The sequence below is a fragment of the Ahaetulla prasina genome, chromosome 7, assembly GCF_028640845.1.
Source record: "Ahaetulla prasina isolate Xishuangbanna chromosome 7, ASM2864084v1, whole genome shotgun sequence".
Taxonomy (NCBI): Eukaryota; Metazoa; Chordata; class Lepidosauria; order Squamata; family Colubridae; genus Ahaetulla; species Ahaetulla prasina.
In genome coordinates this window covers 52948273-52964173 of record NC_080545.1, presented here as the reverse complement: position 1 = coordinate 52964173, position 15901 = coordinate 52948273, and the positions used below count along the sequence as shown (strand labels likewise).

General features: G+C 39.7%; 1 protein-coding gene across 1 annotated transcript in view; it reads right to left on the bottom strand.

Moving 5' to 3' along the window:
* Positions 1-15901, bottom strand: part of NAV3 (neuron navigator 3) — a 576609-nt gene that overhangs the window by 129768 nt on the left and 430940 nt on the right. Inside the window, exon 7 of the mRNA XM_058190061.1 lies at positions 1633-1701. Coding sequence (XP_058046044.1) covers positions 1633-1701 — 69 coding nt within the window. The remainder of the gene's footprint in view (positions 1-1632; positions 1702-15901) is intronic.

Here is a 15901-nt window from a genome sequence, read left to right as displayed (position 1 = left end):
GAATACACATAATCAACACAGACTGAACACAAAAGGAGGAACCAGGTGTCTTCCTTTAGGAAATAAATGAACTGCAAGTAGTAATTCTAAGTAAGAAAGCCACAAAACTTGGCAGAGTGACAGAGTTATACGTTGATATCCAGGCTATTAAGAGCTGTACCGTTTCTACTGAAAATATGTTCTGTTTCTAGACACTTTCACAGAAGTTATGCTTGCCTCCAAATATTTATTTCATTAAAACCTTTTTAAGTGTCTTTGATATGCGCTAGAAAAGTACGAATTCTTTTTTATTCCAGTACACTTTTAATAGTCAACATAAATACCCTATCTACACAGATTGACAGGGATTCTTGAGTCAAGGAGTATTTCCTATTCTATCTCAGACACTTCAGGATCTCAATCTGTTTTACTTGTAGAATGTGTGCTTTAGTGCAGGGGTCTCCAACCTTGGCAACTTTAAGCCTGGGAGTTGAAGTCCGCCAAGCTTAAAGTTAGAAGTTAGAGACCCCTGCTTTAGTGCAAAGCCAGAATCTTTTCTAACAGCTCTTCCTTTATGTGAAAAATGATAATGGAAAACAAATTAGAAGACAGTTGTGCACTTCTATTTCCAAGCCCACAGACTGTTCTATTATGCACAGGGCTGGTTTCTTTTTGTAGTGTTCCAGAATAAAGTACTAGTACACAATTTTCTCTTCTTTCAGGCTAGGCCAATAAATGAAGAAGATGCGGTGTTTTTTTTGAGTTGGATGAAAACTCTACTAGACAATTAACTAAATTTATTTTTTTTACTGAAAATAATGTGTGCACCTACCATTTTGGTTTGTTAGTAGGTGCAAAATTGAACATACATAGTTTATTCAACAAACCAAGGTAAAAGAAAAAACAATTATCTGAATTAATGCAATGTGGAAATGTAAAAACCCAAGCACTGTGAGCAGAATAGACAAACCTAGAAATGAGACTAACAAGCAACTATCAGTTGCAAACATGATTCTGAAGCACAGCTAATAGATATATATTTCAAGCCTTTTCCCAACTGTTTTCACAAAGGTGTTAGAGTACAACTTAAAATTCTAAATCCTATACTTGGATGTAGCCAGTTAGGAAGCAAAATCTAAACCTTGTTTGGTATATGAAATCAAATTACTGCATCCTAGACACGTGGCTATACAATTTGCACTTGGACACCTTTCATTGAGAGGACCTTAGTCTCTATCTGGAAAATTGGTTGTAGTCTAAATTGCTATTCCTCCCAGCTAATGCTCATACTGCAGTGATTCAACACTTCTGAAGAACATAAAGACCAAAGCTTCTTAGGTTAAACAAATTTAACCTTCAATTTAAATTGAAGTCAGAGCTTTTGAATATCAATTGCCAATAGACATTTGAAATATTTATGTTACATTGCTAAGCTGCATCATAAGGATATCTCTACAACTATCCTACTGTAGATTCTTTACAGTAGTCATGGCCAGTTTTCCACTAACCAACAGAACATCCTGTAAAATCTACATCTTAAATATTATAATAAAATACCTTAATATCTATTGTGGCTCAGAGAATAAAAATGCCAGTGGGCAGTGACTCTATTAAGCATCACTAGCAAGCAATAAATTAGAGATGTTAACTGACCTAGAAAGCTTTTTTTGACTGGTTGCAATTCCACTGTGATTAGACTGAGTTGTGTATCTGGCTGTCAGACTGCATGAGAAGAAACAGAGAAATTGAATTAAAGAATGTTGTTGAATATGCATAAAAAGCACAAACTTACCACCAACTGATGAGTTAATGCAGAACATGGATAGAACATGAGTAGAAAGCAAAATTAAAGAATCAAATGTAATGTTAATAGACAGTTTCTAAAATACAAATTACGTTGTAATGAGCTGCTCTTCGTTCTACTTTAGCTTATACAGAAACATCCCCTCAAATGTTGTAATTGCTTTAAAACACTTCTGAAATCACTGCAGAATTCTCTACCTGCTCCACTTTTATGGTCAAAGGATCCTTCAGTGTATAACTCTATTGTTTATATAAAGTGAAGATTAAAATATTTTAAAAGATATCCATTCAAGATGTCTGTTATTAACACAGCTGCTTGCAATTACTGCAAGTTCAAGTCCCACCAGGCCCAAGGTTGACTCAGCCTTCCATCCTTTATAAGGTAGGTAAAATGAGGACCCAGATTGTTGGGGGCAATTAAGTTGACTTTGTATATAATATACAAATGGATGAAGACTATTGCTTAATACATTGTAAGCCGCCCTGAGTCTTCGGAGAAGGGCGGGATATAAATTCAAATTTAAAAAAAAGATCACTAATAGACTGTGACTTTTCCAGATCATTGAGAATGTTATATAGCATTTTAAGGCTATAGACTGGGCATATTTTAGAAATGACAAAAAATCAGTATGACTTTGCCCATAAGCAGGTAGCTATGAATCTTCATTATAATACTCTGCAGATCATTTTCCAACTATTTAATACATTAATTGAGTCAGAAGAAGCTATTTAGACTATCAAATCCATTCTGTGCTCAATGTAGGAATCCAACTTAAAGCATCAGAAGACTATCCAAACTCCACTATAGCACACTGAGCAAACTAAATTTGAGTACATTCACCACCTTTTAAAGCACTTGGTTCCACAGCCAAAGTGTTATAAAATAAACCAGTCATCCATAATAATCCAACTCTTACTGCTGTGGAAATATCCTTAGTCAAGTAGATGATTATTTATTGTAAGCACATCTCATCCTAGCAACATGGCAAACAGTGAGATAGAAAGTTAAAGATGAAAACAGGTGCTGGACTAGCATTGACAAGAATGTAATAAAGCTAATTGGAAAGTGATGAAAGTGACAAATGACATGACTTTGTTTGATATATTAAACAACCAAGGATGTGATATGAACAGACAATTCATTCTTTGGTCAACTTTTTTATTTGCACCGTATCAGAATGCTGGTTTAAAAAAAAGTCAAACTGAACATTTCACTCTTCTAAAAAGTTTAAAAAAAACACTAGAGAGCTGATTGAAATTTGGCTGAGATATACAGAAGGAGCAGGCAGGCAGGCAAGGACTGAAGTGGAAAGCAGAAAAATTCTGCTGAACTTTATCCAGATTGCTTTGACTTAATGCCTAGGGTTGGCAAATTCTGTTTTTATTAGAAATAGCAAACAGAGCAGTGCTATAGTGTAGATACTTAGCATTAAGCAAATAGGCAAAAGCTTGGAAAATGTCATGAAAAAATTCACAGGACTTGGCTAAAGAACTATTTAAACTTTGGTATTTTTTCCTGAAGTAACAGTGCAACAGTAGGAAACAACAGTGAAGAATACAGAATGCAGCTTGATTCAGCATTAATTTGCTTATTTCCTTGACAGTTACTCAATCAAAACAAGACAAACCACAAAACCCGTTTCATGACAAACAATTTATATAACTCAGTCACTTTCATGTGATCACATTTCACATCAGCAAAAGCTGACATTTAGTTTTAGTGTGATAGGTAAGGCATGATTCTCTATATTCTTTTGGGAACAGAAAATACTTCCATGTGGAATTGAAGTTAAGCAGCAAGGGGATTGCTATGCATTGGAGAAGGGGACTAAAATAACTGTGTTGAGGGCGGTAGAGATACAGCTTATTTTGCAATAAAATAATCTATTTTCAACGTAAAACTCAGGCCATAAAAGACATAAGGGAAGAAAATATTGATTGTAAACACTACAAATTATTTTTAGACTAGGTTAATGCACTAAATAAATAAATTAGATTGAAACAGCATGCAGTGCTAATCCCATATGCTAGAAAACTAAACAGGTAGGTAGCTTCCTCAATGTAAAAACAAAAAAGTTATTTTATCATTTGTAATTATCTATCTATCTATCTAGATTTGAGGAAAAATAGACAATTAACAATATTTGAAATGATTATAAAAGAATGTGAGGTGAATGAAGAATATATAGGTAAAGGAAGAATTGGAAAATATATAGAATATTCTAATATTAATTAGAAGAGCAGGCAAAAGATTTAAAATTAATTTGGGAATCAGATTTAGGAGAAATAAATGATGATTGGAAAAATATTTGGAATAGAAGAGTATATAAGAATGTGTCAGAGTTAAGTAAAATGGATATAAAGTGATATGGAGGTGGTACCTAACACCACATAAATTAAATCAAATAAATGGTAAATGTACAAATATTTGTTGGAGGTACAAGAAAGAGATTGGAACATATAAGCATATGTGGTGGGATTGTGATAGTGCACAAAAAATATGGGATATGGTGTTTAGAGAAATTAGAGCACTTTTGAATGTAAATTTAGATATGTCACCGAGAATTGCATTACTGTTGCTGGTGGGAAAACAGGATATAAATGAAACAAAAAAGGAATTGATTGTAAATTTGATAATGGCAGCTAGATTAGTGATGGCTAAATATTGGGGATGAAATTGGGATATTCAAAGAAATGAGTGGTATAAATAAATTTACTCCAATACTCCAATAAAATTTGGAGTATGGCAACAAGTGATAAATTAACAGCAGAAATTAAATTTTAAAAAGGGATGGTCAGAGCAAACAATTATAATGAAATATGGGAGGATTTTATAAAATCGATGTTGGTGGAAGGCAAAGGGAATAAACCTATTCAAGAATATATGTTGTTTTGGAGGAGATAAGGGCACAATTAGAATATATTGTATATATATTATATTATGTTATAGAAGAAGAAATATAAGGGGAAAAATGGTCTCCAGGGGTGGGGGTGGACTGTAATATTTGTATTTTTCCCCTGTTTTTGTATTTAGATGTATATGTACTATGTTTGTGTTGTTTATATTATTTGTATTTAAAATAAAAAATAAATAAAGATATCTATCTATTATCTATCTATCTATCTATCTATCTATCTATCTATCTATCTATCTATCTATCTATCTATCTATCTATCTATCTATCTATCTATCTATCTAAAAGTAATCTCTCCTTTCCAAATATTCAATGAAATCATATTTATAGCTTCATAGGTAATAAAGATAGACCTACATATAGAAATAATTAAGGTATGGGTATGTCGTAATATTTTAATTTAACTTCATCTCAAAGTCAAGGTACATGAATGGAGAGCAAAATTACTTTCCTTTTCTTCTTCTATACAGGATTTTCAATAATATAGAAACATAGCAAAGGGCTTATTTGATTCTTGCATAAACTCGTCATTAAACACTTAATACTGTGACATCATCATCATCATTATCATCATAGTCATTGTACATCATTTATACAATGACATTGGTTTAGCCTCTACTAGCTGAATATTAAGTATTCAGTGTGTAATTTTAACTATTTTAAACTGCTGCCTGTTTTATTTTGCAGAACATAGAAGACCATCTAATGCCTTTAACTTATCTGAATATAATACCTAACCCAGTATTATTTCTTCTAAATAGTTAAAGTATAGAGAGCTTGTTTAAAATGTTAAATTAATTCTAAATAAATGTAAGTTTTTATATAATATCCTTAAGGCTAGTAAAATGATCCCAATTTCCTTAAGTAGTTGCCTCATTAATTCTAGATTTATAAGTATTTGAATATTTTATTTACTGTTAACGATATGTCATTTATTACTACTTACAGAAGAGATTAAATAAAGAGAATGATAATTTCCTAATTTGGGTATGGCACAATAATTTATTTGGAATCATCTAATAAATTGATTTCATGTTGAGTAGCCTGAGTTAATGGAATTCAGGTTTTGTTTCTTCAAAAAGTATCAACCTTGCAATCCCACTCATGTAATATACGACAGATAAATACAGTAAATTTTCTATTAATGTTACCAATTGCTGGGAGGTAGAATAACAAAAAAAACTTGCTGTAAATTTAAGTCATTAAATCAGCATTAAATCAATATGCTGATCGGACACTAGTTAGGTCCTATTCTAGGACCTACCTAGTGGCAATGGGGGAGGCGAGGCGTTCTTACACCTCCACCCTCATTGCGTCGGCAGATAACCGCCCGGCCGCCCTGTTTTGGGTGGCCCGCTCCCTCCTTCATCAGGAGGTGCGGGATGACCCTTTGCAGGGACGAGCCGAGGAGTTTAGTGGTTATCTATACGATAAAATCGCTCAGCTCCGGGACAGTCTGGACCGAAATTGGGATGATCCAAGCGAGGGAGAGGAGACACGTCTTGTTGAGCCGGTTTGGGATGAGTTTGACCCTGTGGCTCCTGAGGACATGGACAGGTTGTTGGGGAGGCTTCACGCCACGACATGTTTACTGGACCCGTGTCCTTCCTGGCTGGTACTGGCCACTCAGGAGGTGACACGAGGCTGGCTCCAGAGGATTATCAACGCTTCTTTGATGGAAGGGGTTTTCCCTGCCGCCTTGAAAGAGGCGGTGGTGAGACCCCTCCTCAAGAAGCCCTCCCTGGACCCAGCTATTTTGGGTAACTATCGTCCAGTCTCCAACCTTCGCTTCGTTGCGAAGGTTGTAGAGAGTGCTGTGGTGCGACAGCTACCCCAATACCTGGATGAAGCCGTCTATCTATCTAGACCCGTTCCAGTCCGGCTTTCGACTCGGATACAGCACGGAGACAGCTTTGGTCGCATTGGTGGATGATCTCTGGCGGGCCAGGGACAGGGGGTACTCCTCTGCCCTGGTCCTATTAGACCTCTCAGCGGCTTTTGATACCATCGACCATGGTATCTTGCTGCGCCGGTTGGGGGGATTGGGAGTGGGAGGCACCGTGCATCGGTGGTTCTCCTCCTATCTCTCCGACCGGTCGCAGACGGTGTTGACAGGGGGGCAGAGGTCGGCCGCGAGGTGCCTCACTTGTGGGGTCCCACAGGGGTCGATTCTCTCGCCCCTTCTGTTCAACATCTACATGAAGCCGTTGGGTGAGATCATCAGTGGCTTCAGGGTGAGATACCAACAGTACGCTGATGACACCCAGCTGTACTTTTCCACCCCGGGCCACCCCAATGAAGTTGTTGAAGTGCTGTCCCGGTGTTTGGAAGCCGTACGGGTCTGGATGGGGAGAAACAGGCTCAAGCTTAATCCCTCCAAGACGGAGTGGCTGTGGATGCCGGCATCCCGATTCAGTCAACTGCAACCGCGGTTGACTGTTGGAGGCGAGTTACTGGCCCCAAAGGACAGGGTGCGCAACTTAGGTGTCCTCCTGGATGATCGGCTGTCGTTTGAAGATCATTTGACGGCCGTCTCCAGGAGGGCCTTCCACCAGGTCTGCCTGGTTCGGCAGTTGCGCCCCTTCCTTGATCGGGATGCCTTGTGCACAGTCACTCATGCGCTCGTTACCTCTCGCTTGGATTATTGTAATGCTCTCTACATGGGGCTCCCCCTGAAGTGCACTCGGAGGCTTCAGTTAGTCCAGAATGCAGCTGCGCGGGTGATAGAGGGAGCTACACGTAGCTCCCATGTAACACAGCTCCTGCGCAGACTGCACTGGCTACCTGTGGCCTTTCGAGTGCACTTTAAGGTGTTGGTTACGACCTTTAAAGCGCTCCATGGCTTAGGGCCTGGGTAGCTACGGGACCGTCTGCTGTTACCACATTTATTTTATTTTATTTATTTATTTATTTAAATTTTTATACCGCCCTTCTCCCGAAGGACTCAGGGCGGTTCACAGCCTGATAAAAAATACAAAATAATACAATATAAATACGATTAAAATATAATTAAAAAACTTATTAAATTGGCCATGATTAAAATTTAGAATAAAACCCATTAAAAACCCATAAGTTTAAAAACTAACCCAGTCCAGCGCAGATGAATAGGTGAGTTTTAAGCTCGCGACGAAAGGTTCGGAGGTCCGGAAGTTGACGGAGTCCTGGGGGGAGTTCGTTCCAGAGGGCGGGAGCCCCCACAGAGAAGGCCCTTCCCCTGGGCGCCGCCACACGACACTGTCGCGCCGACGGCACCCTGAGGAGTCCCTCTCTGTGAGAGCGCACGGGTCGGTGAGAGATATTCGGTAGCAGCAGGTGGTCCCGTAGATAGCCCGGCCCTATGCCATGGAGCGCTTTGAAGACGTTCACCAACACCTTGAAGCGCACCCGGAAGGCCACAGGTAGCCAGTGCAGCCTACGCAGGATAGGTGTCACGGGAGCCACGAGGGCTCCTCTATCACCCGCAGCTGCATTCTGACTAACTGAAGCCTCCGGATGCCCCTCAAGGGAGCCCCATGTAGAGAGCATTGCAGTAATCCAGACGAGACGTCACAAGGGCGTGAGTGACTGTGCATAAGGCATCCCGGTCTAGAAAGGGGCGCAGCTGGCGCACCAGGCGAACCTGGTGGAAAGCTCTCCTGGAGACGGCCGTCAGGTGGTCTTCAAAAGACAGCCGCTCATCCAGGAGAACGCCCAAGTTGCGCACCCTCTCCATCGGGCCAATGACTCGCTCCCAACAGTCAGCCGTGGACTCAGCTGACTGTACCGGGATGCCGCATCCACAACCACTCCGTCTTGGAGGATTGAGCTTGAGCCTGTTTCTCCCCATCCAGACCCGCACGGCTTCCAGACACTGGGACAGCACTGATAGCTTCATTGGGGTGGCCCGTGTGAAAAGTACAGCTGGGTGTCATCAGCGACAGCTGGTACCTCACACGAAGCCACTGATGATCTCACCCAGCGGCTTCATGTAGATGTTGAACAGAAGGCGAGAGAATCGGCCCTGCGGCACCCCACAAGTGAGGCGCCGCGGAGCCGACCTCTGCCCCCCCGCCAACACCGTCTGCGTCCGGTCGGAGAGATAGGAGGAGAACCACCGATAAACGGTGCCTCTCACTCCCAATCCCTCCAGCCAGCGCAGCAGGATACCATGGTCGATGGTATCGAAAGCCGCTGAGAGGTCTAATAGGACCAGGGCAGAGGAACAACCCCTATCCCTGGCCCTCCAGAGATCATCCACCAACGCGACCAAAGCCGTCTCAGTGCTGTAACCGGGCCGGAAGCCGGACTGGAACGGGTCTAGATAGACAGTTTCCTCCAGGTGCAGGGGAAACTGATATGCCACCATACTCTCTACAACCTTCGCCATGAGCGGGTTGGAGACCGGACGATAATTACCTAAAAGAGCCGGGTCCAGGGAGGGCTTCTTGAGGAGGGGCCTCACCGCCGCCTCTTTCAAGGCGGCCGGAAAGACTGGCTCCACCAAAGAAGCGCTCGTAATCCCTGGAGCCAGCCTCGTGTCACCTCCTGAGTGGCCAGCACCAGCCAGGAGGGCACGGGTCCAGTAAACACGTGGTGGCATTCAATCTACCCAGCAACCTGTCCATGTCCTCGGAGCCACAGGGTCAAACTCATCCCAAACAATATCACCAAGACCGCCCTCAGACGCCCCGTCCGAATCGCCACAATTTTGGTCCAGACCGTCCCGAAGCTGAACGATTTTATCGTATAGATAACCGTTAAACTCCTCAGCACGTCCCTGCAACGGGTCATCCCGCTCCCCCTGGTGAAGGAGGGAGCGGGCCACCCGAAACAGGGCAGCTGGGCGGGTATCTGCCGGCGCAATGGGGGGGGGGGCGTAGCAACGCCTCGCTTCCCTCAGTGCCACTAGGTAGGTCCTAGTATAGGATCTAACTAGTGTCCGATCAGCCTCTGAACGGCTGGACCTCCAAGAACTCTCTAGGCGTCTTCTCCGGCGTTTCATCCCCCTCAGCTCCTCGGAGAACCAAGGAGCCGGTTGGGATCTGCGCCGGGTCAGAGGCCGCAGAGGCACGACACGGTCTAAAGCCCCAGCCGCAGCCCGTTCCCAGGCTGCGGCCAGTTCCTCTGCCGTGCCGTGAGCCAGACCCTCAGGGAATGGCCCAAGCTCCGTCCGGAACCTCTCTGGGTCCATCAGGCGCCTGGGACGGTACCAACGTAATGGTTCCGTCTCCCTGCGGTGTTGGGTAGCGGTCAGAAAGTCCAGGCGAAGGAGAGAGTGATCTGACCATAACAAAGGCTCTGTGACTATATCTCCCAAGTCCAGATCCTCCCAAGTACCACATGCCTCCCACCGACCCGTACGCTCTCACAGAGAGGGACTTCTCAGGGTGCCGTCCGCCAAACAATGTCGGCTGGCGGCCCCCAGGGGAAGGGCCTTCTCTGTGGGGGCTCCCACACTCTGGAACGAATTTCCCCCAGGTTTACACTAAATACCTGACCTTCGGACTTTTCGCCGCGAACTGAAGACACACCTTTTTATCCTCGCGGGGCTGGCTTAAATTGAATTTTAAATGTCAAATTTTATTAATTTTAAATGGGGTTTTTTAGTGTATGGTAAATTTTTTAATTGTCAGGCTAATTTAAATAAGTTTTTTAAATTGCATTTTAATTGTATTTTGTATTGTTTGTTTTATTCTGCCTGTACACCGCCCTGAGTCCTTCGGGAGAAGGGCGGTATAAAAATCAAATAAATAAATAAATAAATAAATAAATAAATAAATAAATAAATAAATAAATAAATAAATTTGTGTTTAGCTATTAAAACTACAATGCAGAAAAAACCCAATGAAAAATATATTGCTCAGAATTATATACAGAAGTAATAATTTGTTCTATCAGAATTGCACATAAAAGAACGATAGTGTCACTCTTGTTGGAGACCTACAATGGTCATAAAGGTTGTGTGTGTGCGTGGGGGGGGTGTTGTTTGAGGTATTACACTCACTTCAGCATACACCTTTCTCTATATGGATGTTTTACAACATTCAGTGAATTTTTCTACGTCTATTTAGGATTTCATCCCTAGAAATAATGGAAACGTAAGAAAATTACCTAGAATGGAGAGGATTTCAATCTATCTTAATTAGCCTAGAAGTATTGACTGGAGATGTTTTCTCAGGTCCCAAACAAAATAGAGATGGAGAATAAACAAAATAATATTTAATAAGGATTTCATCCTGTAACTCAGTACTGTAATTCCTATTTATTTATAATAGTATTAATATTTGCTATTGTTTGATGTATTTGTAGAATTAAGAAAAAGATTAAAAGACTGGTATAAAAATCCTTGTAATAATTAAAGACCCTTGAAACTTAAAGATATTTTTTTTTATGGAAAAGAAATTCATTGGCAGAATGTTACTGAAAATCATAACTTTATGAGCAGCACTGTGCAGATCAAATTAGGGAAGCAGCATGAAACAGTTCATCCTGGTTCCTACAGCAGCCTCCTGAAAGTAGCCACCATTTCGGCAAGGAATTGTGAGTGCTCCACGGATGGCCACTTCCAGGAGGCAGCCACATAGCCCAATGATGATTAGCTTGCCCTCCTTTCCTAACATGGCATCCAGAGGTCTTGAAAAGGTAAGTGCAATTAGTGACATGTGAGTGGGGAGCAACCCAAAGGCCTGCCAGAACTTGGCAGGGCAGGATTGGGAGGAGAGAGGCAGAGAGCCCGTTCATCAACTTTAATTTTTTTGACTTAGTATCGCACAGTATTCATGTCAACATAGCCAATGTCATAGACAATCTGCATCTGATGTTGGATTTGAACTGGAAAGACTATTTCAGCTTTTAAAAATTCAATCACAATATGCTAGTTAAGGTGAATTGACAGCGGTCATGTAGGCTTCCATTTCATAAACAATAACAAGACAACTTTTTCTCAAAGAAACTGCCTTGCTAACTGAAGTGGATAAAAAAGCATGAATATCATGACAAAGTTTCTAGCTTTGCTGGCTGGGGAATTTTAGGAGTTTAATTATTTATTTATTTATTTATTCGTATTTTTATACCGCCCTTCTCCAAAGACTCAGGGCGGTGTACAGCCAATAAAACGACAAAAATCCCAACAAATTTAAAATACACTACCAAATTTAAAAAACTGATTCAATCGCTGTAACTTAAAATATTAGCTAAAATTTATCAAAACTAAAACCTTGGTAAAAACCCTATTAAAACCCACTAAAATCCCCATACTAAAATCAGTCAGGCCAGCCCCGCTTGGTGAAAAAAGAAAGTCTTGAGCTCGCGCTTAAAGGTCCGGAGATCAGGGAGGAGACGGAGTCCCACCGGCAGCTCATTCCATAAAGCCGAGGCCCCCACAGAGAACGCCCTTCCCCTGGGAGCCGCCAGCCGACATTGACTAGCCGACGGCACCCTAAGAAGACCCTCCCTGTGGGCACGTACTGGACGTATCAGACAATGGGAGGTAACTGTTGGCAGCAGGCGGTCCCGTAAATATCCCGGTCCAATGAGTTGAAGTCCACCAGGCTTAATGTTGCCAAGGTTGGAGACCCCTGTGCTAGCACATCAGTACTGCCATCTGTTGGCAATTTATATATTGGAGGCATTACTTTTCACTCTACCTTCACAATTTAAACCAGGGATGTAGGAAGAGTGAAACAAGTCTTGCTTTTGAAGCAAGAATGTTGTAAAAACAATAACAACACCCACCACTGTTGCTCACAGAGTAATGAAATGGAAGACTTAATTTATGACATTATTCTGGCCCTACTAGTATGGCTGAACACATGATATTTTGTACTCAAAGTATAGTATATATAAAATATTTTCAAGATTGTTTCCATTTCATAACTTTATTAAGTTTATTATTGCTAGCTGTTAACATGACAAACTTCACAAAGCTGCTGATCCAGTGGTTTTTAGCAATCATGTAGCTTCTGTCTGAAAAACAGCATATCAACTACATTGAAAAACTGACTTCTAGTTCCACAAACTAAATGCATTGCATATTTAAAGTAATACATAGTAAACTAATGAATTAATCAGATCCATATGAATCTCAAGCTGTTACCACTATGTCTACAGGTCATAATGTTAGTATATCTATATTTTAGGATTTTGCTGACAGCTCTGTAATCAGTTTCTGTCTAACCCATAAATGTGTGTTTTTCTTTCAGTGTGTGGGTAGTTGGAAAGTCATCACATAGTAATAGAGCTTTTATTTATATATCAGTCTCTATATATTTATCTGTGTTTTTATCTCTGTTGCATAGATTAAATATTATTGAACTTGCCAACAAAGCAGCCGGCTAGTTAAGATTCATATTTTGATGTCTTTGAGGCTTCTTAGAATTATGACTGCCAGGATTCCAAACCACTGTGGTTTCCATTTTCAAATATGATACCTCTGTGGTAAAATTTGTATTTTACATTTCCTTGGATAAACAATCATTTGTGGGAGGTCTTACTTTATGAATCTTTTGCAATTAAGGTGTTAAGCTGTTTAAATGAAAGCATTTTATTTACTATATGTTTGTTCCAGTATACATAGCCTTATTATATAGATATAACAATTATATACTGTAGCTCACAATTATATAGCTGTGAAGTAATGGTGTTTGTGGGAGACGATATACACATAAGGAACGGCAGCTTAGGGGTATAGTCCAAGAAGCCTTTAGATATGATAGAAAGAGAAGCTGTCAAGAAATACAGTTACAAATAAGCTTGCTATTGTGTCTTTTAATGTTATGCAACATTTTCTCATCATGAGATGGACAGCTGGACAGCTAGACATATCATGATTGCAGTGGGTATCAATCTGGTATATTTAAAAATACTGTATGACTCGATGTATTTCGAGAATGTCTGCTCATGCACAATGAAGACTACTGTTGTCATACAAAGCCCTCCGCTGATAATATTCAAGCTCCAAGGGTAGTAAGGCTTTAGTTGTACATACTTTTGTGAATTATAATTCTTAAGACATTTTGGTCAGATTCTGGTAGATTCTTGTATTAAGTGATGATGTCTCAACTGAATGCTTCATTTGTCATTTTAAGAATGCATGCTGTTCATTATTCTTGAACTTTCTTAATGCAATGAAAAATCTAATTTCATCACAGATATCAGTAAAAGATAAACGGGGGGTGGGGAGGAATTCCTGATTTTAATTTTACAGAAACAATGAATTGATCATTCTCTCTTTTAGCATCCAGGATGATAGTGTCTCAAAGAAAGATATTTCCAGTTATCACAGACATAGTCCTTTGAAAAGCATAGGCTATTTCTATCTATGGTGGAAGCAAAAGCATAGCTATGCTTACAAGAACCCAACTAGAAGCAATCACTAAAAGTAAGCATTTCAATTTCTCATACAAAAGCATAACCACAATGCAAAGTTGTGGTTCATTAATTATTAAATTAAATTACCTGATTGAGAAAAATAATTAAAGCCACATTAAACATTAATCATTACACCTTTAAAGAAAAAGTGCAATATAGTGTTAGCTGTTATATTTTACTTAATTCTAACATAACCTATTTCCAATAGTATATACATTCGTATAGGTGCTGGTTATACAAGCAAAATATTGAAATAAACCAGTGTTTGACAACCTTGAGAACTTTAAACTGTGTGGACTTCAATTTCCAGAATTGCCTGGGCAGCAAGTCATCTGTTTACTATGAGTCATGAAAGCCATGAAAACCACCTTGGGCCAGACAGTTTCTCTCAGCCTAACTCATCCCAGGTACCATTTCTGATCCACACTCCCCCTCACTCATTTTCCACCTGGAAGAGGGAGGGAGGGAGGGAGGGAGGGAGGGAGGGAGGGAGGGAGGGAGGAAGGAAGGAAGGAAGGAAGGAAGGAAGGATTTCTAATCCTTCCTTGCACTGCTTTTTTTTGCCATCCCATACTCATTTTGTTTCTTTGTTTAGGTAAGGAAATCTCTCTGAAACAGTGACCCACTAGATCACAGGTTGTGTAATAAAGCTTAAGGTTGCCAAGTTTGAGAAACACCGACATAAACATTATGGGAAATAGATTGTATGAATATAAAAAAAATATGTTAATGAGGAAGCAATTTAATTTGACACATCGATCATTTTAAACATATAGTGAATGAACTTAAAGTTCCACCCTCCATTTTTTTTGCATCACTCAAGAGTCCTTTTGATCTCTCCCAAATTCCTGCGCTCCATTTATCTCCCAATTTATCTACCTGGAACTTTAAAAGAAAACTTCTGGCAAGCCAGAGATAATACGTAACTGTCTTTTGAAAAGAAAACAATTAGTTTAAAAGGATTTTGTTTTAAAGAATATTGAAGAAATAGTTCATTTCAGGTGGGAAAATAAATGAAAATAGTATGGTAAATGGAAATATATATATATTAAGTTAGTTTTAAAAAGCAAAGCAATTCCTACAAAACATACATTCTGACATGTATGTTTTGGCTCCACACATTTTAAAGGAAGGTTGATACACTAAGAATTGAAAACCATCAAGAGATACACGTAAGAGTTTTGCAACACTCTTTTTCTTCATTGAACCATGAACTTAAAATTCCTAAAACTCTTATTCCCACCACAGTCCAGCAAGCTTGCCACATTATTATTCAAATCACATCACAATCTTTTATATAAATAATTATAAGTAGAACCAACAAAAAAAATATGTTTATTTTTAATCCATGCTGTTATCTGAATGATTTCAATGTGAAGAAAAGGTCCACAATCATCATTTTGAATGTCACAAAACATAATTTTAAAAATTATAGCTTGTGTTATTGCTTAGCACAAAAAGAAGTTAGCTAAAATATATATATTCAACCTCTAATTGTATAATTATACAAAACAAGAAATTTGTTTTTGATGGAGGAAACACTGTTTTTTTATACCAATGATCTTTCCTTTATTTTATAGTTATCTTTCTCTTTCTAAAAATCTAATCCACTAAGTGCTAGGATACTTAATAGCAGCTCCATTCCTGTCGTATTTAGATAAGCAATAGCTGGTTTGCATTCACCGTGGGGAGCTTCATGATTTTTAAAAAATGTTTTGCTTTGTAATCTACCTCTCATACAACATATACCATTCATCCACAGTGGTAACACCCAAACCTCTTTGATGAAAAAACTATCTGGAGAAAAACATGATCACTTCATTTTAGGTTTGAAATAAAATCAATTTAAAAACAGA